At 40.0% G+C, this 25,100-nt stretch overlaps 1 protein-coding gene across 4 annotated transcripts in view; it reads left to right on the top strand.

The window, feature by feature from the left end:
- Nucleotides 1-25,100, top strand: part of LOC148029587 (uncharacterized) — a 93,792-nt gene that overhangs the window by 52,865 nt on the left and 15,827 nt on the right. For all 4 annotated transcript variants that reach the window (XM_087688456.1, XM_087688459.1, XM_087688457.1 and 1 more), the window contains 5 exons: nucleotides 19,283-19,349; nucleotides 19,507-19,551; nucleotides 19,703-21,235; nucleotides 21,320-21,536; nucleotides 22,299-23,758. In XM_087688456.1, coding sequence (XP_087544582.1) covers nucleotides 19,283-19,349; nucleotides 19,507-19,551; nucleotides 19,703-21,235; nucleotides 21,320-21,536; nucleotides 22,299-22,895 — 2,459 coding nt within the window. In that variant the 3' untranslated portion in view covers nucleotides 22,896-23,758. The remainder of the gene's footprint in view (nucleotides 1-19,282; nucleotides 19,350-19,506; nucleotides 19,552-19,702; nucleotides 21,236-21,319; nucleotides 21,537-22,298; nucleotides 23,759-25,100) is intronic.

Here is a 25,100-nt window from a genome sequence, read left to right as displayed (position 1 = left end):
AAGGAGCATGTGTAGGCACCTAGCACCCTAGTGTAGGGGTCCAAGTAATGTTGGACTCTCACCAGCTAAAACTTCCAATCTTGGTTGATTCCCTTAGAGGGATGCTATATCTCGAGGTTGGGCGTTGGGTCCTAACCTTTCCAGTCTAGTTAGTTCTTTTGGACAGGGATTTATCTATCCAATGCAGCAATCTCGAGACAACCAACATTGGCATTTTGCTTCTCTGACAGAAACCAATGAGTAAAACAAAATTTGAACAATGCCAAGAGGGTTGAATCAAATGTGATAGTAAAACAAAATTTGAACGATGCCAAGAGGCTTGGATCTGCACATTGCCATCACCTCCTAATAAAAACTTTTGCAATATCTGTTGAATGGTGTTGCTCCTAATATCTCTTGCAAGAGCTAAGTGAGGAGCAACCGTGTTTTTCTTGGCATACAAAAGAATAGCCTCGTCCATACACTTTGATGAATGATATGTTGTGATGACACTCAAGTTTGACCAAGACACTTTCCTTGTTTCTTCCATAGCATAAACACAAATAGCTGCACCAATTCAGCCAAAGATCTACGAGTCCAGGTAACAATGGTAGGAGGAAGGAAATCATACGAATCATAATACTTTATTCCACTTTGAGATGAACATGTAATGGCCAACCTTGAGATTTCCCATATGTAAATGTCTACACATCTAGTCCAACAAATACTTGGGTGTCACATCCACCCCAATGGCATAACCATGGCAGATGTCTAGTAATTATCCCTCAAATGAATCTTGCCTCCACATCCCAAATTGGCCAAATCTTTTTCCATGCAACTAAGAAGAAATGATTTTTGAACATTAATATACAATATAGATGCTAATCAAAATAGAGCCCAAGCAACTGTAGCTCTTTCTAGATAATTTTTCTCAGCCCTAAGAAACATTTAAGAGGTTGATGACTAACTAGTCAACTTTACAATACTAGGACAGGTGAGACCCACAACATCTCCATGTGAGGTAAGCTTATCCAACTAACTCAACATGGGATAAGTGACTACATCAAACAAGAAAGGGTTGAGTGGACATCCTTGCCTCAAAGAACAAGAAAATGAAAACTCTTAAGGCAGCCCTCCATTAAGCATATTTTTTGCAATACCACTCTATTTAATAGTATTTATCATCCAAATGTTCTGTGTGCGCGTGCCCGCGCACGCAAAAAACTCTTTAGGCAGCTCTCCATCAAGCACAATTCTTGCAATCCCACCCTAACTAATAGTATTTATCATCCGAACGTTCTATTTTTGTGTGTGCATGTGCATGTGCACGTGTGTATGTATGTGTAACTTGTGTGATATTAAAAAGAATTAGATTTATATAAGGCCTTTAGGTCCGTGTGAAAAGCCCATGTAAAAAATCATGTGAACAACAAAGGATCTCAGAATGCGGCTACCATGCTACTCTAGAAACATAGACTACATGTAAATTTTGATGTGTTGAAAGCCTAAAGATACATTTTATTTTATGCTAATGAAGTGTGGATGGATTAGGGAGGCAATGAAAATGCATTGATCCTATATGCTGATGATGTGTACATTGTTCTATATGATTTGGATGGAACATGAAGGCAAAGGTAGGGAGGAGGAAGGAAAAGTTAAGGAGAGTTTCAAATTGGATTTCTAAGCCTAAAACCATAAACCTTGAGCCATAAGTGTGAAATGAGTTTTGATGGAGGAAGGGACATTAACTTGCTTTAGAGTGAGAAGACAAGTCCAAAGGAGCCCCCCTTTTATGGAGGGAAAGTGAATTGCTTTGTTGTGCATTCAAAATTGACCTATTTGGCAATTGCATGATGGGGAACCTATGTTTTGGTTGCATTATCCAACCTTGTGCAACATGGTAGTAGCTATTGACCTACAACTTGCTTGATGATTGCGAGTTGTTTGGCATGACACATGTTGTTAAGTCCCAACATTTGCTCTTGACCCCTCTAGCTCCTTGTTTCTTGGGCCATATGCCCTTCACTTTAGTAGACAATTGGTGGTCATATCACTATCCTTGCAACTTGCACATCTAGGTGGGTTGCACTCCCCTCTAGACGTTGGAGTTTGTTCACTTGTATAGCTTGTTGGTATCTTCAAAGGAATGACAATGTCTTTAGGATGAAGTGGGATTGGTCTAACCATGGTGTATTTAGTATTGGCCTTGGGGTTACCTTGGAACTTGAGTGGTTGTCGATGTCACTTCATACATAAGTTGCCCTTTTTGTATCGAGAATTTCATGCAAAATATCTTTGTTCGATTGTTGTCTATGTGAGCTGCTCTCCGTTACATTCTATAAATACTTGACCCAATTGCTAACATAAGTCAATGTATGCATTTTTCAATCAATGGACATGTCAATTTATAGGCTATGTTAAGTAGCTTTCAAATAATCTTGAATGGGGCCTTCTTCCCTGGAAACTTTAGAGCCACCTTTCCAATTTGCTTTCATCTAGAGTATTGGATTTTTGAACAACAACAATTTCATAATGGAAGATTAGAGTTTTGAACCTACTTATGGTAGAGATGGAATAGGACTATTATGGATATAGCTTGACCTATGCTTGAGCATGGGCCTAAATCCTCTTTGGGCTGGGGAAACTTGCATCATGTTGTGACACGTTTTTCCAAGGATTTGCATGGATCTATAGATAAGATCATGACACACAAACAAGAGGAAGGACTATGTAGGTTTTGTGCCATAAGGCAGGTGGGATCTAGGAGGTTTTAGCAACTAAACTTTTTATGCTTCCTATGAAAGCATTCCAAGGTTTTCCCCATGGTTAGCATGCTTTTACCTAGAGTTGTGGGTATTTATTAGAGGTATTATAGGGTTTTGTCTTGGTGCAAGGCTGTGATGACTATTGAGATTTGAGTATCAAAAGGATTTGGGGGGAATCTGTGTTTTTTGAGTACGAGTTTTTTAGTTTCCCTTGTGTGTTAGTTTAAGTGCTTGTAGATTAAATGGTTGATTATCACCCTTTGCATTTGTGAAGGTTGGTTGCACTTTCCTATTGCTATTGTCTTGTTGAGACTTAAAGGAGGGTTAGGATTTGGGGGGGGGGGGGGGGGTTGGTATAAATGTTTGAATAAAAGAAGTAGCCAGAGAGAAGAAATTTATCATTTCCAAGTTCAATGTCAAACAATATAGGATGCTTGTCTGACTCGCTTGAAGGGGGTGGATAGTGCCCTTGCCTCATTATGGGGAATAGAAGGATCCAAGATTTGTGTTTAGAAGAGGTTATGGATGGAGTGGTTTCTTGCTAGAATTTGTATTGGTGAATTACCAATTCGCACAAAGCGATGCAGTGTTCAACAGAGTCTTATGGATGGAGTGGTTCCTTGTTGGGATTCATATCGGTAATCTACAAGTTTGCACAAACAATGGAGTTTGAACAAAAGATTCATCATGTTTAGAAGATTGTTATGGATGGAGTGGTTCCTTGCTAGGATTTGTACTAGTGAATGACAAGTTTGCACAAACAATGAGGTTTGAACAAAAGATTCTTCATGTTTAGAAGATTGTTATGGATGGAGTGGTTCCTTGCTAGGGTTTGTATTGGTGAATGACAAGTTTGCACAAAGGAATGAATAGGGGTTTTTCCATCAAAAGCTATTAATAGGACATGGATACGTTCTTCATTCACTCATTGGATTTCTACTCATGTATTTTTTCTCTCTCTCTCTCTCTCTTGAAAGATGATGTAGTTCTAAGTTTGGATCCATCTCTGACGGACATCTCTCTTTTATTACTCCCTCGACCCACTTCCATGAGAGCCATCCATTATTGGATAGTTTTATATTTCTGTATCTTGTATACTCTTTCATTCATCTATGATATTCATTTATTTACTTTAGAGCTATCTTTCTTCTTTGTTTGTGTTTTTGTGTTTTGCATTTTTGATTGAGCTATTGTGCTTTAGTCATGTTCGTACATTCTATGTTTTATCCGTGCAAACCCTAGCATATCTTCACACCCTCAAGAGATTGACACATAGCTCGATGCTTTAGAGATCCCTTAGTGCATTGTTCATATACTTGTGACTCCCACTTTCCCATGCCATATGGTTGAGACTTTAGAGATGATACATACCATCATAGATCTTGCCACCCAGTAGATGGGAGGAGTAGTTGTCTTATAGGAGAGGGAGGATACATTCGAGGACCATATAGATGATTTGGATGGCTCATTAGACTTGTAGGAATTTTCTCTCTTGTTTGAGGCAATGGAACTAGTAGAGAAGAGTTTTGATAAGCTGTACTCTAGGACATACTAGTCCTAAAGGCTTAGAGTCATGATGATCCTTCGTCAACGAAAGACTCGTCATGTAGGGCTGGATACTCATGAGATAGGACCTGTATGAAGCACTAGTGGAAGGATGGATGAATTTTGTCATGATATAGTGGCACAATCTCTTGGTACAGAGGATATCCCAACGCTGTGGAAAGCTTTTGCCAAGACAAAGCTACTGTTCTAGGGTAGCAACTGTGGGAGCCATAATGATTTAGGTAGGAATTTGTATCCAAGTTGTAGAGTAGTGGAAATAGACTATACATGATTAGGGCATCGTGATTCCAAGGAGAGCCTTGTGGGTATATATTAGAGTTGATGACACTTATCGTTTTGTTGGTCAAATATGCCTCAAATGGGTGATAGGAGACAATTTTGGACTACTCTCAAATAGTCCCTACCCTAGGCTAACCATTGAATAGTAGGTGGGGACTTACATGGCAGAGGCCTTGAAGGATTAAAGAGGTAGATACAAAGAGACATTAGCAAAGGAGCATAGGTTGCATGGGTGGAGTTATTATATCAGAAGACAAAATCCTCTCTTTATAGTGGAGTTTGACGAGTCCACAAGCTGACCTTAGTTCTCTAGGAGAGACAAGGTAGCAAGAGCTAGAGTCTTTCCTATGATTGATACTTTTTATGTGGACGATTAAACTTGTGACTAAAGTGGCTCAGTTTGCATCGTCTTCATCACTACTCTCCTAGACCACTCATCATTTATTAAGCTACTTCTTTTTGATAAAGTTAGTGAACCCTAGTGTCACGAGGACATGTATTTTTGAAACCTCACTTAACATGTGGATTAATTTTTAATCACATGGTTAAATAAATGTTGCACATGTGAGCTTTAATTGGAGTTAGAGTAAATTTATGATCTCGAGACTCCAGAAAATTGTGGGATGTCAAATGCAAAAGTTGCTATAAGTTATGCCGCACAGGTACTTGATGGTATCTGGTGTTAGTTGTTCACCTAGGTTATTCATGTGGCCATAAATGCTAGTTGGTGACACTAGAGAAGTGGCGTTTAATGGTACCTAATGCCAATTTGATGGTCAAATGACACAGAGATACTCGAGAATGGAAGTTGCATAGCCAATTTAATTATTGGCCAGTTAGATTATATTCAGGGCATTGAAATAATTATTAGATTAATTTTTCAGTTTTTAAAGACTGAAAATTAATATTTAATTATGGATAATACTAGAAAAACCATTTGGGAAGGTTGTCACTTGTCAAAAATGCCCGTGCAAGACTGAAAAACGTCTTTAGAGATTGGATAGAGGCATTTTTGGTGTATTCAGCTTGCAAGAGAGAGGAGGAGATGCTGCTGGTTTGATTTGAAGCCATTGGAGGACCTTCTGAGGCAGCCAGGGACAGGACAAGACCAATCAACAGCACGTGACATCATCTACAGGCTATTGTGACAGGGCAACAACAGTAAATGATTGATTTTCTTCAGTTCTTTGCATCTATAAGCTGTCGAGACAGAGCAACAATAGTAAATGACATATTTTCTTTAGTTCTTTACGATGAAAGTCTGAATTTTCTCTCTTCTCAGCATTCTCTCTCATCTCCCAGCAATGGAACCAGGTAAGCAGTTTTTCTTTGGTGGATGGGTGGTAAATCTCTGATTACAACTTAATTACAGCAGCAAACAATAAATGCAAATCTGAAAATCAAATTACCTACTGATTTTAAACAATGCACACTCGATTGGCTCCAAAATTGGTGTCCCTTTCGGTATTTCTTTAGCTTTAATGAAGAAAAAGTTGATTTATAATGGGATTCTCCCGATCCCCTTTGCAATTCAAACTCCCCTTGCTATCCAAAGTGATGAGCAAGTCTTCAATCTGATTTGCCCCTTGATCGGGCACTTAATTGGCCTTCAGCCACTTCATAGATGATGGAAATGCCCCAAATTCAATCACTGGCTAGTTCTCCATTTGAATTTAGCTGAAATTCGCCTTCAGCCTTGAAAAATCCAAGCCTTGGAGCTTTCAATTTTTGGCACACTTCTCGAGGCTGCTGCTAAACTTTAATTTCTACTTTAAATTAGGGTTTACAACAGAGAAATCCGAAATTTCTTAGTCTATGGTGATCTCAATGCTGTAATCTTTGGAGCACAAGCTCATTTCATTCCGGTAAGGAAGAAAATAAATGCGATTATATGCCATAATTGTTTTTTGTAGCACATCTTTAAGTATCATGGTAAGCCAGAGTCGATCATTAGTGATTGAGACATGCAGATGACCAATTTATTTTAGAAGGACTTGTTTGAGAATATGGGTACCACGTTGGAATTCTCATCATTCTTCCATCCGCAGTTAGATGGTCAGTGTGAGGAAGCAAATTCCACAATGTTAGATCTTTTGAGGTGCTATGTTTTAGACCACAAGACACAGTGGGAGCAACATTTGCCGGTGGTTGAGTTTGCTTACAACAACACAGTGTATAGTTCTACAGGCAAAGCTTCATTTGAGGTGGTTCAGGGTGGCAAGAAGTTACCACCTATTCTGCAAACTAAGGATAAGATCTTTGAGACTGATGGTTATGTGGAAAACTTGGATATAGCCTATGTAAAGATAAAATGTGCACTTCAGAGATTGCAAGAAAAGCAAAAGAAAATAGTTGATCGCCACAGATGTGCTTTGCAGTTTGCAAAGGGTCATTATGTATTGCTGCGTTTTGAAAAGGCAAGGTTGAAAAAGATAAAAGGAAAAGAAGGATTTTATCCGAATTTGAGTATGAGATACTATGGGTCCTTCTAGGTGTTGGAGAAAATCAACGATGTGGCATATCGGCTGAAATTACCTCTACATTGGTGGATACACAATGCTTTTCATGTCACTTTGTTGAGGCCTTTTCATAGTGATGTGTCAAAGGATATGTCTGCTGAAATTCAACCTGAGGTTGAGGAGTTGGATGAGATTTTGGTACTTGTGGATTTTGGTACATAAGGAAAGAAATGTCAAAGGTAAATTTTTCAGGAGATACTTGGTGAAATTTTAGAATTATTTACCAATGGATAGCAAATGGATGGAAGAGGTTGACTTGGCAGGCCATTGTCACGAGGACGTGAAAATTTGATGCTTTGCTTATGTTTAATTGACATTTGATTAAAGGATTAATCAAATGTGCAATTAAAAGATGCACATGTGTTGCACATGTGAGGTGCAAGGTACTCTTTTACAGTTGAAGGCCCAAGAACCTTGTGAAAAAGATGGGTATCAAAGGCAAAAGTTGTAACAAGTTACACTTGTTAGATTCTAGGTGAATTTTGGTGCCAATTAAGTGTTAGTGGTGACACTAGGAACTAGGCATTAATTAATGGATTAATGCTTGTCCAAGGGTCAATTAATGCATGGGACCACTTTGGGTTGCAAATGGCCTAGCCAATTAATTTTTGGATGGGCAAGGTCAATTTTTTGGGCATGGATTAAGGGCTGAATTAATTATTTTTGAAAATTAATTAAATGGCTGGAAATTGCTGAAAATGGATTAAGAAAGCTGCCACTTGGCAAAACTTTCCCATGCAAGTGGGGGAAAGGCTAAATAGGGCTGAAGGGAGAGGGAAATCTCGTTTTTTCATTTTGGAGCTGTTGGAAAGAGGTGTTGGACTGTTGCTGCCAGCTTTTGGGGCCAATTCCCAGCCATTGGAGACCATTCTGGTGATGGAGATTGTATATTCTTGACCTTGGGAAGTTGACAATTGCTGCTGATGCACTTTCTTCTCAAGATCACAGTCTCTGATGCTCCTATTGTTGTTGGTGCATCTGTTTGGGGCTGGTACAGTAGGGCAGCAACTGATTTTGATTAGTTCTTCGCGACAAATCTCAAAATTTTCTCTCTCTATAGCATTCTCTCATCTCCTTCAGTCTATGCTCAGCCATTCTCAGCAATTCTCAGCCATTCGGAGGAGATCTCAGCCATTGTTGGTGGGCTGATCTGTAATTTCTGCAGTAAACCCTAATTCACAGCAGAAATTAGGGTTTAGCGACCACCTTGGGATCCGTGCCAGAGATTGAAGGCTCAAGGGACTGAAATCAGTAGTTGATAATTGAAGATTATCAAGGGATTTAAGGAGCTAGCCCATCCCGAATTGATTTGGGGCAGCATTTCGCCAGCCAAGGGTCAAATTGGAGAAGAAGTCTTGGGTGAAACAAGGGGCAAATGACCCAAAAGGCTTGCTGGACATTTATGACAGCAAGAGCAATTGGTTAGCAGGAGGAGATTAAAGAATCTCAAGTTGTACTCCTTCCAATTGAATGAAAGCTAAAGAAATACCGTAAGGGGCACCAATTTTGGGGCCAATAGGGTGCCTATTGTCCAAGAATGTTATGGTAAAGTGTGTATTTCATTTTATGTGCATTTATTTATTGCTGTAATTAACTCTTAAATCAGGTTGTCAACACCCATTCCAAGAAGAAAGGTTGGTTCTAGCCATCCTCGGTTGCTGCAGTTTTACTTGGATGACTTTAGTTCGAGCTTCGTCAGGTTGAGCAAAGCAAGGGTTCGGAGTATTGCTTGATGCTCAAGGGGGAGGCATAGTTGCACTCGTATGTAGTACGAATTGGTTCATACTATACGGTTCGTACCGTACCGTACCATACGAATTCGTACAAGAAAACCAACACTTTTTTGGGGGTTTTTTTTTGGGCGTGGTGGTTGTTGTTGGTGGTGGTTTGGGTTGTTGACTGCTGTTGTTGTGGTAGTGGTGGTGATTTTGTAGCCTTGATTGATCAACCAAGAAAGGGGGGTGGAAGCTTGATTAGACTTCTCACACATGTTTTGTTATGATTTATTTTAGAGCCAAAGGCCATATATAAGGTATTCAAGCAGTTTTAAACGTTTCTAATTGATGCTCCATCATTTTTCACAATATGTTAGTGTCATCAATAAATAAATTCAGCACCATTTGAGAATCATCAAGTAGCTTAATCCTATTGATTTTACCTTTGTTCACAGCTCATTTTGCACCACCCAACTCAAAGCATTAGTACACATTGCTAATAAAACTAGGCCAGAGCATAGCTTGGCCTAATGTACCTTCTGAGAGTACATGAATTAGTGAATGTACCATCAGTTGCCACTTTAGCCTTAGCAATGCCAAACAAAACTATAACAAAATTCATAAATCCTTTACCAAAACCTTTGGTGGTTTGTTTGGTAACTGTTGTTCTGAGAGTACATGAATTAGTGAATGTACCATCAGTAGCTACTTTAGCCTTAGCAATGCCAAACAAAACCATAACAAAATTCATAAATCTTTTACCAAAACCTTAGGTGGTTTGTTTGGTAACTGTTGGTCTCATAGGTCATTTTGGCCTCTTGTAGACATTAATAAAGCATCTCATGTCATTTCATCTCTCTCTCTCTCTGTGTGTGTGTCTCTCTCTGTCTCTCTCGCCTCTCTCTCTCTCTCACAACCTTCTCTCTCAAGCATACATGCCTCTTATTTGTATGATCATTCATGTATGATGTATCAAATCCTATCTATGTACTTGTAAGTTGTAGCGCATGTTGCGCATGCGGTATATGCCATACAGGTTTTGGCGTGTTACTCGCAAGTATTCATCTTATATACTCCAATAGCATTGCTATTTAGACTTTAAACATCTGTTCTATCATCTATAGTTCAAAATAATTAAGTTAATTTTTTTTTTCGTACTAATATCGTATTGTACCTTATAAAATCTTAAGGTACCATTTAGTACCGTATTTTATCGTACCGTACTGTACCGTACTTTTCGTACCTGACAACTATGGGGGGAGGTAGCACTTGTTTCCTCCAGTTATGGATAGCTCTCGTATATAGTGGATCTCGGATGTATTTAGTATGCATCCAAGGTATTGCGCTGACAGTATGTTTGCCATGAGGTCACTACTTAGTGTACTAGTCATTGTGAGATGTATGCAGATAAGTATGAGTTTCACATGGGCACCTGAAACTATACTTTTGCATCAGCTTATGATCAATTTGGCATGAATTTTGCCTCAATTTTGAGACAAAAATTCTGATCAATTTCAGCTCAGTTTTTGATCAGCTTGAGAACCGTTTATGGTCACTTTTTGAATTAGTTTTCCATCAGTTTTTGCATTGATTGCTGGTCGGTTTTTGCTATGAGTTTGTGATTAGTTTGGGGTCACATTTGTAGCAGTTTATGATCAGTTCTCAGATCAGTAAGTGATCAGTTTATGATCAGATTATGCTCAGTTTTCAATGGTTCACATCTAGTTCCATAGATAACAGCATATGTTATGATGCCATTCATGTTTTAGCCATGGTTTATGCTTGGTTATGCTATGTTATGATTTGGTTTTGCCATATGAGTTGAGCTCATGAGAAATAGACATGTCATATGATAATCTAGTAATGTTTTTTTTATAAGATTCTTTGTGAGTCTTATGGTATGTTATGATTGGCTGGTAATTTTCAGCATATGTTGGGCATATGAAATGGTTGAGCAACAGTGCACAATGTTTTGTTAACTATGATGCCTTGTGGAAATTCCAATTCACTATTTTGCTTTTGAGGACATGTATTTTTGAAAACTTACTTAACATGTGAATTAATTTTTAATCACAAGGTTAAGTAAATGTTACACATGTGAGTTGTAATTGGGATTAGAGTAAATTTACGAGCTCGAGACTCAAGAAAATCAGGGGATGTCAAAGGCAAAAGTTTCTATAAGTTATGCCACACAGGTATTTGGTAGTATCTAGTGCCGGTTTTTCGCCTAGGTCATTCATTTGGCCATAAGTGTTTGGTGGCACTAGAGAAGTGGTGTTTAATGGTACTTAATGTCAATTTGATGGTCAAAGATGGTGCAAAGACACTCTGGAATGGAAGTTGCCTAGCCAATTTAATTATTGGCCAGTCAGATTATTTTTCAGGGTATCGAAATAATTATTAGATTAACTTTTAGTACTTAAAGATTGAAAATTAATATTTAATTATGGATAGTGCTGAAAAAACCATTTTGGAAGGTTGTTACTTGTAAAAAATGCCCATGCAAGACTGAAAAACTTCTTTAGAGGATGGAGAGAGGCATTTTTTAGTGTATTTAACTTGCAAGAGGGAGGAAGGAGATGCTGCCTGTTTGATTTGCAGCCATTGGAGGACATTTTCAACAAGCCAGGGACAGGAGAAAACTAATCAACAATACGTGATAGCATCTACAGGCTGTTGACAAAGGGAAGCAGTAGTAAATGATTGATTTTCTTCAGTTTTGTGCATCTACAAGTTGTTGAGACAAGGTAGCAACACTAAAGCAGATTTTCTTCAGTTCTTCGCGAAGAAAGTCTGAATTTTCTCTCTCCTCAGCATTCTCTCTCATCTCCCAACCTTTCTACAACCTTGCTCCAAAGTTTGCAGCATTGAGATTACCAGAGACTGGGAAATTTCAGATTTTTCTATTGTAAACCCTAATTTGCAGTAGAAATTAGGACTTAGCAGCAGCCTCGAGAAACGTGCCAGAAATTGGAAGCTCCAAGTCTTGGATTTTTTAGGACTGAAGGTGAATTTCGGCTAAATTTAGGTGGAGAACTAGTTAGCCATTGAATTGGGGGCATTTCCATTGTCTATGATGTGGGTAAAGGCCAAAAGTGCTCAAATCAAGGGGCAAATTAGATTGAAGACTTGCTGGTCACTTTGGACAGTAAGGGGAGTTTGGATTGCAAAGGGGATCGGGAGAATCCCATTGTAAATCAACTTTTTCTTTGATAAAGCTAAAGAAATACCGAAAGGAGCGTCAGTTTTGGGGCCAATCGAGTGTGCATTGTCCAAGATCAGTAGGTAAATTTGTATTTTAAGATTTGCATCTGTTGTTTGTTGCTGTAATTAAGTTGTAATGAGGGATTTACCACCCATCTACGAAAGGAAGGCTGGTTACACCTAGTGTAGTAGTAGTATAAGGATTCTAGACCACTCATACCACAACTAGCAATTTAGAGAGTGAGTTGTACAAAATTGGGGATCTAGACTCTTCTTAATAGGACATGTATCTAGAGACTTGATAAGAGGCTATAAGAGATTAAATTCTTCTTTCGAGTGGAGGTTATGAGGAGATAGAGTCTTCTAGAGAGGGAGACAATTGATAGTGATTTTATTGCAGATCTCCTCTTACCTTGCAACATGGCCAAATTGCCTTACTTGCAATTCTACTCCATTCTTGTGCAATAGTTGAGTCTCTCTCTCTCTTTCTCTCTCTCCCCATAATCAAGTGGCTACCCTAGTGGTAAGCCACTTGTTTTTATTAACCCATTGACCTAGGTTCAATTCTCCCATTTGTAAAGCCTATACTAAATGACTGTGCAGAAAGCAAGAGTCGATTTGAAGACTTGGTCACCACCCTCTTCAATTTAACCAATTGAGCTCAAACCAAACATCAAGAGTCAATCCAAAGTCTTGGCCACCACCTTGTTCAATTTAAGCAATTGAGCTAAACCTGTTAGGTTTGACCAAAGTGCTGCCAACTCCCTCGCCCAAGATGAAAAATTGGATGGAACTCTAATTTTTTTGCTGTTTCCATTTTCCCTGTTTTCAAAACTCGGAGGAAGTATGCACTAGATTGGTTGTTTACTTGATCATTGTGTATGATGTACTTAGGTACTCTCTGCGGGGTCTTCTTTGTACTTGAAGGTGAGAGAGAGCAGCCCAAAATCCTTGACCAAATGACCAAGCCAAACAGCTTCTTTCGAAGCTTCAGTGGGGCTGAAATATATTCAGCCTCAGTGGTAGAAAGTGCTACTATCTTTTGTAATCTAGAGCACCAAGAAATGGCCCCATGAGTCAAGGTAAATATGTACCCGCTAGTAGACTTGAGGCTCCAAGTCACCTACCATGTTTGCATGGCAATATCCATGTAGATCTGACGTACCCTTTTCATAGCAAATACATTTTCTTTGTGTGCCTTTACGGTATCGGAAGATACATTTCATTGCCTTTCAATGTGCTTTGCCAGGATTTGACATAAACTTGCTCTCACATCTCCCACTGCATGAGCAATGTTAGGTCTAGTGGCAACAATAGCATACATGAATGATCCACAAACTGAAGCAAAAGGAACGCCCTTCATAGAGCTGGCTGCCTTATCATCTTTTGGGCAATTTGCTTTGCTAAGCTTAAGGTATGGTGGTAAAGGAACACGAAGTAGCTTAGCATTTGCCATAGAAAAACGATAAAGTACTTTGCTTATGTACTTTTCTTGTGAGAGAAATAAGAGCTGTTGCTCTCTATCTCTCATCTTATGCACGCCCAAAATGTGTTTAGCTGCACCGAAGTCCTTCATGGAAAATTGAACTGTCTTTTTAGTGCATTAACTTGGATTTTATGCTTACCAACAATAAGCATATCATCCACATAAAGGACAAGGATTATAAGGCTTCCATCATCATCCTTCTTTATATATAAGTAGTGTTTTAAACCATACAAGCTGCTCGTAAGCCTACACACCAAATGCTCCTTCCCTGGCATAACAAGGCCCTTTGGCTGTTTCATAAATAGCTCTTTTTTTAAATCACAACGTAGAAATGTAGTTCTAACATCCATTTGATCAAGTTTAAGATCCATAGATGCTACAATAGCAAACAATATCCAAAGAGTGGTCATTTTGACAACAGGTGAAAAGTCTTTTTGAAGGTCAATCCCTCTTTTTGTGTATAACCCTTAGTCACAAGCTTGGCTTTGTATTTGGGTTTGCCATCCACACACTTGATATTATAGACCCATTTGTTAGGGATAGCTTTTCTATCTCTGGGCAATGGAAGAAAATCCCAAGTATCATTTTGATACAAAGATTTCATTTCTTCTTGCACAGTTAGCTTCCATTTTTTCTTTAACTCGCATGATAATGTCTCTTTATATGTGAGAGACTCACCCTCATCAGTGAGTAAAATGCAGTCCAAAGAGGGATCAAACCTCTGTATAGGTCTCCTTACACGTATAGACCTTCTCATCGAATGATTTGTGTTATCAGGCAATGAATCCACATCCAAAGGAATGCCAACGACCTCATTATTTGGCTATTGAATTGCATTCTCAGGTTGCTAGGTTGTTGTAATACATTTTAAGCTACTGTAATTCATTTTCAACATGCTGATTTTGTTGCCCAAGTTGATTTTCAGCATTCCTTTGCTGCCCATTTTCATCTGGCCCAATAATGAAATGCTTATTATCAAAACCAGCATCAAGTGGAGCTGAATTTTCAGTGGTTCATGGCAGTTCAAGTGGGTGATCATGCTGAAATTTCACTTTCTTTTTGTCTAAATCACTAGATGTGGCATTTTTCAGCAACTTTGACTTATTAAATACCACATCTTGGCTATGCAATACCTTTTTCATGCTTGGAACCCAAAGTCTATAACCCATTTCACCTTCCATCTTTATAACCCATTAAGATGCCTCTGTGGGATTTCATGTCAAGTTTGGTTCTACTATCAATAGGTACATGTACATAGCATTCGCAGCGAAAGATCCTTAAGTGGTCATATGAAGCAGGTTTACCAGACCAAACCTCTTAAGGGATATCACTTGTAAGTGCACGATGTGGAGATAGGTTACAAATATGCACCGTGGTTTTAAGTGCCTCTTCCTAAAATGATTATGGGAGATTAGTTGTGGACAACATGCACCGAATCTTCTCACAAAAAGTGCGATCCATTGGCTTAGCCACACCATTAGATGACGGATTATAAGGGGCTGTAAAATCTTGTTTAATCCCATTTATATCACAAAACTTATTGAATTCTTTAGATATATGTTCTCTCCTATTGTTTGTTCTTATGCATTTTAGTTTTAAACCCTTTTGAGTACTAACAATTGTATAAAACCTTTTAAAGGTGTCCAATGCCTCACTTTTTTGCTTAAGCAAGTAAACCCATAGCTTTCTAGAGTGGTCATCAATAAAGAACACAAAATAATGGAAACCACTATGAGTTTTTATTGGCATGGTACATATATCAGAATGGGCTAAATCCAAAATACATGCCTTTCTAGAGGCTCCATGAGGGTATGAACTCTTAACAGTTTTTCCCAAGACACAGTCATCACAAAAGTTAAGCTCCAAGTTTTTCACATCAACTCTTCCAAGTGAAGAAAGATCTTGTAAACCCTTTTGGCTCATGTGTCCACGACACTTGTACCATAGCTTCACGTGTGGCTGCATTTTTGCAATTACAACAAACTTTCGAGGAAGTGCCTTTGTAATGAAGATAATATAGAGTTTCCTTTTTACAACCTCTAGTGACTAGCATGGATTCTTTCTGTATTTTTCACATTCCACTACCGAAGGTAGTGAAGTAACCCTTGTTGTCTAACTGTCCAACAGAAGCAAGCTCTTCTTAATTCCAGGTATATATTTAACATCATGAAGAATCAATTCCCGATCATTTTCAAGAGCCAAGTGTATGGTGCCTACTCCTTCAATATCACATGCATGGTTATTTCCTAGATAAACTTTTCCAAGGTTACCTTTTGTATAAGAAAAAAAACACTCTAAAGATGGAGTTACATGAAATGAAGCACCAGTATCAACAATCCATATTGTGGCAAGTCATCATGAGTAGACAACAAGGCATCCATCACCTCCCTTTTAGAAATATACATGTCCTCCACTGTCATAGCATGTGGATTTGAAGATGCAACCGGCAAATAGGCATCTTTATTTTCTTCTATCTCCTCAATAACAACATTAGATAGCACATTTTCCTTCTTTGTTTCTTTGGGGACATAGTTGCCATCCTTCTCATTCTTTTTGCATTTTGCATTAGCTTGCTTCTTTTTATAGTATCCGCAATTAAGCTTTTTATGCCCTTTGCATCCACATTGATAGCAAGTGACATCTTGGTGTCTTTCCTTGCTTTTTTTGTGATTTTTGTGCTTATTTGCAGCATTGGACCTCTTTTCAATTCATCCTCTTACATTATAGGTTGATCCATTGTTTTCCCCACTCACCTTGCATCTAATCTCTTTATTGAGAATAGAACCATGCACATCATCAAATGTTGAGTTGGGGTTCTTGCTCAATGACACAACCAATGCTTACCATGAATTTGGCAAAGTCATGAGTAAGAAGATAGCCCTCAGCCTAGGATCTCTTTTCAATTCGTCCTCTTACATTATAGGTTGATCCATTGTTTTCCCCACTCGCCTTGCATCTAATCTCTTTATTGAGAATAGAACCATGCACATCATCAAATGTTGAGTTGGGGTTGTTGCTCAATAACACAACCAATGCTTTCCATGAATCTGGCAAAGTCATGAGTAAGAAGATAGCCCTCAGCTTAGGATCAAAAGTCGGCGAGCCTGCATCTTGCAACTGATTCAAAATACTATTGAAAGCATTTAAATGCTCTAGGGCAGGCTTAGAGTTATCAAGCTTCAAGTTGACCAACTTTCACATGAGATGGACCTGATTGACAAGAGTCATATTCTCATATGTAGCCTTGAGTTTCTCCCAAACTGCATATGTAGTAGTGACTCACTTGATATCAACCAAGATATCATCTGTGATTGCCATTTTGACATAAGTGATCGCTTTCTTATTCATTTTAGGCCAATCCTCATCTGACAAAGCAATAGGTTTATGTTCTGCCAAAGCATCATCACAATCCTTCAGAAAAAGTATACCTTGCATATGATCTTTCCAAAGATCAAAGCCATTGCTGTCAAATTTGCGAATCTCAAAAAGATTCTTTGTCAGATGTAGATGCGCTGCTAGCCATTTACAGCAATAAAAAGTGCATTAAAATACTGAATACTTTCTGCCAATAGCAAGGTTGCTGAATATAACAGCAAGTATTCAAACTTGTACTTCCAAAAGTGCCCAAGAAGCAGATATTCTGCTGCAATTTCAGTCCCAAGGGCTGATTACAGCATATACATGAACCAAATCTGATACATATGCATAAAAGACAGCTCCCACTCCATAATACATCACCAGAATGCCCAAATAATCCAAGTGCTGTATGTACCGCTGTTTCATTGCACAATGAGCATTAAGCAATACATGTACCAAGAGAAGCTGCCCTTTTACAACATTTAATACAGCCCAAGTCCAAATTCCTCCCACTCTGCAGCGGATCTGCTGTAATTTCACTGTCAAAGCACAAATCGGCTCAGAATGCATCACCTATGCGAAAAGCCCCAAAAATTTTGCAATAAATGTCCTCCAATTGCATTAATACATCATCCGAAGTGTCAAATATGGGCAAATGTTCCAGAAATTTCTCAAATTCTGCAAAACCCCCAAATTTCAGCATCCAAATGTGCACAAATTTCAGTGAAATTGGATCAGCTAAGCTAAATTTCACTTGTACATGAAAAGCCCCAAAATTTTCGGGGCAAATGCACACAATGTTTGCAATTTCTGGGTCAAATGTCTCTGTTTTGCATGAATAGCATCAAATCTCGGAAAAGCCCCAAATTTCGGGCAAAATCTGCAAATTGTGCTTGCACGTGCGAACCCCTGTTAGTGAGCAAGGGTCCTGCTTGCAGAAATTGAAAAAAAAAAAGACAAAAACTGCCCGATATGTGTTGAGTCAGCCCGTCACCAGCTGTTGACTGTTGTGTGCCTTGTGCCTGATGCCGCCTGGTCAGAAACGTGACGCCCACTGCCTACTCATGACCTGTGCCTACCTGCCGATGGTTGCCTGGTCACACCTGCCTGCTGCTGGTCAAATGCTGGTGCAGCCTGCGGTTGCGCTTGTCAGAACTGACTGGCGCCTGGTCACGCGGATTGATGCCACCTGCCTTTCGCTTGTGCTGAAGACGTCGTCATCTGCACATAGAAGTGACAACCTGCTGGTCTCTTTGCGCACACATGCAGAAACTGACCTGTACAGTCGTGAGGAAGTGTGCACACTCTTGCCGAAGCTTTGATACCAGTTTGAAGGGGAGAGAGAGTGTCCAAGTGGTGTGTGCAGAGAAAATGAGGTGTGTTCAGCAGTAGAGGGTGCAGAGAAAGTGGAGACTTGAGTTGGGTGTGTACTAGTGTGGTACACACAAAGAATAAAAGAGTGCATTTATACTTAGGGTACAGCACACACACCCGCAAGGGTGCGGTCACATGTATAAGTAAATTTATACACAGGACTAGCAAAAGGGCCTTTACACCCAATAGTACTTTGTATATTTTACCTCAGAGCCAACAAGGCAAAAGACAATTCCGCATTTTGGGCAACTATCGATAATGGCACTAACACAATTTTGTAGAGGTGATTCAATTGAGCAGTGTGCCAATAGAATAAAGCATCCAATGTTACAATTCTCAACAAATAAAATGGTTACCTGCAGATTCAAGATCCATTGATATGTCCATATGTCGCACTAGTAGTGTCCCATAGCACCCTACTAAGGAGGAAGGTCATCACGACAGACATGGACCATGATAGTTCCCTGCACTTCTAAAGGTCTTATGCATGCCATAGTATCATGGGTAAAACAGCAGGTTGTTGCTCTGATACCAGTGAAACACCCTCCTAGGGTCCATCTGCACATGATACACGACACAAGCCATACTCAAGAAATCAGTATCTCCTGCCAGCCATAGAGCCAAACAGGCTCACCCTTGAGCTTGGGACCAGCAGATAACAGGACATGCTCATGTGACAAGGGCTGGCATCCCATACCACTAGTGCATAGAGTTCCAACGTATTATGTGATAAAGGGCTATGGGCCTAGATTCAAAGTGGGGTGATCACACTGCACTAGATGTTGCAAAAATTAGTCACGGAGTCCTTGTTATATGACTCTTTAACTGCCCTAGCCTAAGCTATGCAAGACTACTGACTGTGTTCTACATTGTTTATGTTTTCTTTTGGGTAAGGGTGAAGAGAAAGGAGAGACACCATTAATTTGCCAGACATTTGCTAGAGGGCCGAGCAACAAGTGAACCCAAAAAGCCGGACTTAGATTAGGAGGGAGTGTTATTGCTATTGTGTAGTTACAAGTTTGATGCTTATCTCTCCAGGTGTAAAGTATCGTCTTTCAAGACAGCTTGGGCTCAACATTGTCAGTCATCAATGGCTTGAAGACTGGTGAGTAGTTGCTGAAAAATCCTTTGCAAGTCTCTCTTTTATTGAGCATGGAAAGATTCTCGTTAAAGCTTCTTTAGCCATGGTTAGTTACACAAATGAATTTCATGTTATCTTTCACGAGTAGTTTTTCTCACTTGTTGAATTTATTGATTTGTAGCTTAAAAGAGTGGGTTCTTCTGCCAGAGGAAATGTACTTGGCAAGGTGATAGTTGTAATGTTACATAATGAACTTTTGTAAATTTCACATTTTGTGAACATTAGGAAGTAAGACTCTGGTGATTACATTTGATGAGAATTTTATGCACAGTTTCTATTAAACAGTCACTCTAAATTAAAATCACTTGATGGTTTAGTGGCTCTAAAGTTGATCAGCATCTGGAGCCTGAGGCATGTGCACAGAGTGGCCAAGCTATAGACACAACCAATACTGAAATTGAAGATCCTACAGAAGATGGGCGTTTATTTGGAGGGGCTATGGAGTGCAGGGTGACTTGTCAGATGCAAGTGAAAGGATCGACCTATGAAGATAGTACTCTGGAGTCTATCGGAGCCACTGATACTACTGGTAATGCAGAAGGAACCTGTTGTAGGGAAGAAAGCCCTAACAAGGTTCAAAGTCTTTCAGAAGTTATGGAGTGCAGGGTGACCCGTTGGATGCAACTGAAAGGATCGACCTATGAAGATAGTACTCTGAAGTCTATTGGAGCCACTGATACTCCTCCTGGTAATGCAGAAGGAACCTGCTGTAGGGAAGAAAGCCCTAACAAGGTTCAAAGTCTTTCAGAAGCTATGCAACCTAGTCCTGCATATTTGTTCAATAAAGCCAGTAGAACTTCAGTTTCTCACTCTGGCAATGATATTTCTTCAAAAGAAATTGCAAGAAATCTGCTTTGCAATACAGTAAGTCGCATAAGCAGGAAGAAAACTACTTCGAAAAAGCGGCAACGGAACAGTCCTATGGAAGGACAAGTTGAGATGCTAGCCACAGACTTGCTTAATGCACATAGTGAACCGAGTCCTGCATGTTTGTACAGTAGTTTCAACAGAACTTCAGTTTCTCATGTTAGTGAGGACATTGATTCCAAAGAATTTGCAAGAAATCCACTCAACAGTACTGTAAGTCACAGAAGCAGGAAGAAAACTGGCTCAAAAAGGCAACGACAGAATGCTACTAATGCACATAGCAAAGCACTGAAGTTTGATTCAGCTCCTAACAATGTTATTCCAGATACTGACACTGGTTTTTGTAATGAAATGCCCACAGAGAGAGAAATGAGCTATCAAAACACCCAACATTATCACAAATCAGGAAAATCAACTAAACCTAAGTACACCTCAAGAAGAAAGGAACATAAAGACCTCTTTAAAATTCATGCAACTGGCAAGACTGGATGCTTAATGATGGAGACAACTAAGGAAAGCAGTGGGCATGACACAATGAAGCAGATAGGTTGTATTTTGGAGCAAGTACAAGCTGAAAGATCAAAACCTTTTGAACCACCCATTGAGTCTACGGCACTTAGTAACAGTAAACTCTTAGTACGTGCTAAAGACTGCACAGATGAGGGGAGAGAGAGAAAGAAACAATTGAAAAAACATTTAAAGGTTTCGTTCAGTAAAAGTATTCGTGTGATCCCAAAGCACAGAACACATGTAGACTTGCCTTCTCAGTTGTCCAAGGCACCAGTTCCTGAATCTGTGAAACTTAAGTGCTTTGCTTTGAGTGGACATGATCAAGAGAAGAAGTCTCTTCGAGCTATAGCCAGAAGTCTTGGAGGGAAGCTTTGTCCGGATTCACATCTTTGGTCTGATCAAACAACTCACTTGGTTGTAGCAGGATCACTCCGCCGCACTGAAAAACTTCTCTCAGCAGCTGCTGCTGGAAGGTATTCGTCTCTCCTGACCAAATGTTATTATGTTTTTCATTGAAGTGTGTTGATATACTGCTCCCTGTGGGTGTTATTATCCAGGTGGGTACTTCGAGGAGACTATTTGATAGATAGCAACGCTGCTAAAGGTTTCCTAGAGGAGGAGAGGTATGAATGGCATGGATCTGGGTTCACTGAGGATGGTTTGATCAGCCTTGAGGCTCCACGGAAGTGGAGGAAGTTGAGGGAAAGTACAGGAACTTGTGCTTTCACAGGCATGGGTATCATGGTTTATGGAGAATGCAGCATGCCATCGCTGGTAATATCTTACCATTTGACCAGTGTGTTAAACCCTGTAAAGATGTTGGGGAGTGAACGTGTGTTTTGGCAGGTGTCATGACCGTGTGTTAATTCCTTGTGTCAAAGCCTCTCAAACGTGTCTAAATCTTTTTAGGAATGAGCCAATCCTTGTAATAGTCTATGGTAAAGCTCAAGTACTGATGCCTGATTTATATGATTAACTAGGCTAGTACTTTCTTACCATCTGACCAATTGGTTAACCCTTGACAAAATGTGGGGAAGTTATGGGTGTGTTTGCAGGTGCAATCGCACATCCATGCCCAATCCCAAACCTTTTCTGCTGTCTAAATCAGTCAGGGTTGAGTTAAACATTGGACGTTGCAAAATAACTTTAGACAAGGATGGTTTTGTCATGAAGGTGAATTCAAGTTTCAACTAGGCCAGAAAGAACAAGACACTCTCACGTGGGTGATTTATATTTAGAACGACTATTTGAAATCCAGTGCTGTTCAATCTTCTTCATCTGTGCATTGCAAAGTAGGTCAAATTTGAGACCAGATGTAAACTGAAAATCCAGTGCTGTTCAATCTTCTTCATCTGTGCATTGCAAAGTGGGTCAAATTTGAGACCAGATGTAAGCTGGAAATCATTGGCCTTTTACATATATATGGCCTTACTTCTGAGAAAACTTAGTGGCCCTGATTGCTAGTCTCTTCAAGTCCAAACAGGTTCCATACTATTACAGTGGCATGAATCGTGGTCTACCTGATTTATCACACAGGACACGTTGAAGCGTGCTATCAGAGCTGGAGGAGGTGAAGTTCTAGCAGCATGTCCACCTTATACGGATGCTCTTGATGCAGGAGCAGATTTTGCTATCGTGAGTCCTGGAATACCTCTGCAGGATCGGTGGATACAAGAGTTCCTTGATGAAGGGGTGGCGTGTGTCACAGCTGAATTCTTTGTGGATTTTGTTTGCAGACCAGCTCTCCCCCTTCACAGGCACGTCTTGTACAACACGCACTCCATGGTACAGAGTGCGTTGGTACGTCTGGAAGTTAGTAGATATCTTGTTTCAAGAAAAGGAAAGGCCAATGCTGCTCGAAACATGACATGTCCTGACAATGATGGCATGGGGGTTTGTGTGGGGAACAAGAGTGACACTGCTGCAGCCTCAAGTGAAGACGGAGAGGACATTGCATGTTTTGTGTGTGGTGAACCTGACAGGGAGGATGTGATGCTTCTGTGCGGCGATGATCAAGGGAGTGGTTGTGGAATCGGGATGCACATTGATTGCTGCGAGCCGCCTTTGACAGAAATCCCTGCCGAAGATTGGTATTGCGCAAAATGCCGAAAGGACAGCAAAGCGCTAGTGTGATGGGAGAGAGAAGCAAGCTTTGGGTTTGCCAAGTTGCTTTGTTATTATATTTTTGGGGCTTTGCTGCAACTGGACACCCCATTTTGAACAAGATCTACAAGCAGTTGTTTGTTTTTGGTATGGAACTATTGTAGCCCATGCATTCCGTAGTTCGTTATGGACCAGCAGGATGCGGTGGCTTCACTAGTACTTGCTTATAAGTTTGGATGGGCTTACAAGGGTCCTAAGCTTAAGTTCAATTATGGGCAACTTTGTAACTATTCGAAATTGCACGTTGACTTGACACATCAAGAGAATTAATGTCCGAGAAAGGTATCGGCACGATTAGGAGTCAGGACTCTTTGCTCTCACACTGCTTGATTGCATTTTTAATTATAGGTGAAACTTTTGACCATCTTAGGAATTGCGATCCACCCATACAAAACAGATGTTGGATTGAGGCAATTAATTTGCTGGTCAATGTCCCCTCGTCGCAAAGCTGTAGTGCATGCATGCGTCTCGACATGAGAGAGCGGAGAAGAAAGTAGGCGTGACAGAGTCGAACTCTACGAAAGTGGAAAGAGGTGAAATTTACATGATATCGAGGTTTGAGGTGAAGAGATGGAGATGTAAAGCTCAGCATGAGTCGCCAATAAACGGGAAACCACCATATTAATTGTAGTGCTTTGAACACATGTTTCTTCGTGGCTACTTCTCAAGCCTCTCAAGCTTCAAGCTGGAAAAGTGGCAGACTTGTTGCAGCAGCAGCAGATTGCAGGAGTCGAAGGAGGAGGACGAGCAAACAAATTATAGGAGGACAAGCTCTCCCACGTAGCAAACCTCTGTGCTCTTTCCACACTTGGCTCGAGATCTGCAACCCACACGTAAGATCAAGCTTTTTAAATAGATTTGACTAATGTTTTAAATCAACCAATTTTGAAAATTCAAGTATTATTCTTTGAATAGAGGTAGAATACTTAAGTTCAATAGAAGTATCAATCTTTTAGGTGTAGATTACTCGAAAACTCTGCATTGTCATTAAACACAAGGAAACAATTATGGAGGTTATGAACTTGGGGGGCGTGCTAGTCTTTGATGAACACTCCATAGCACAAGCTTTTAGGCAACACTTGGTTGCAATAGTGGGAAGTGACCCTCTTGAATGTCCCAACTACCATGAGCAGCTAAGGAACTTCTTGCATGGTACAACAACTCCAATTGGGGTGGACAAGGCTCTAGCTCAAGATAGGCCATTCTTGGAAGAAGTGCTTAAGATAATAGTCTTTGTCTTTGCCATGAGAATCAAAAAGTGTGGAGGAATTGATGGCAGGCCTTGTGAGCTATTCCCAAACCTGTGGTCAATTTGTGGCAAGGACGTAACTAATCTAATGAACTACATAAGAAGGTCAGGTGGCATGCCTCCTAGCATGAACCAAGGTCTAATAAAATTGATTCTCAAACATAGGATCGCTCCAAACTCCAATTCAAGATTGCTTACCGTGCTTACCTTTTCTTACAAGGTTTGGGCTAAGGCATTATCCCTTAGGGTGAAGCTTTTCTTTTCGGAGATCATCCATGAGAAACAGTTTGGCTTTGTGCATAGGAGACACATCCAGGATGTTGTCCTCGATCTCACCCTCTTCGTGGATCATGCTATGAGTTTGCAAACTCTATTTGTCCTCATTAATATGGACTATGACAAGGCCTATGACCAAGTGAGTTGGGGCTTTATCATGGTCATCTTGTTTGCAATGCGCTTTGGACCCATAGCCACTGCCTCCATTAGCATTAATGTAGCAGTTTTCTCTCCCTTTGCTTTAAGGGGATCTATATAGCAAGGCCATCCATTGGCTTTGTTGGTGTTCACCCAATGAAAAAGAATTGCTCTTCCATGTGATTGATAAGCAACCGCAAGATGGAGAGAGACCCTAAAGCCTGGTTAATCAAACTAAAATTGAACTCTTCTTTCTCTTCTGGAGAGAGCATGAGTAACGGATTTTGCACTTGGGCTTCAAAGTTGTCTAGCTCAGAGAGATGGATGGGAGAAGTCTCTTTAAAACAAAGATTCAAATGGTTTTTCGGTAAGTTTTAAGAAAAGCCAAAGAGGTGGATGGGAACATTGCTATTCTTTTTAGTGAGGTTAACTGTCTAAAATTGTATATGTTGGATCCCTCCTCCCTTTTGGCTAGGCAGCATGGAAGGAGATAGATAAAGCAATACGTATCT

Source organism: Lygodium microphyllum, chromosome 11 (genome assembly GCF_053477565.2).
Source record: "Lygodium microphyllum isolate KBCC chromosome 11, Lygodium_microphyllum_v1.1.10, whole genome shotgun sequence".
In the NCBI taxonomy this organism is placed as follows: domain Eukaryota; kingdom Viridiplantae; phylum Streptophyta; class Polypodiopsida; order Schizaeales; family Lygodiaceae; genus Lygodium; species Lygodium microphyllum.
The sequence above is the reverse complement of the archived record's forward strand: the minus strand, read 5'-3'. Positions and strand labels throughout refer to the sequence as shown.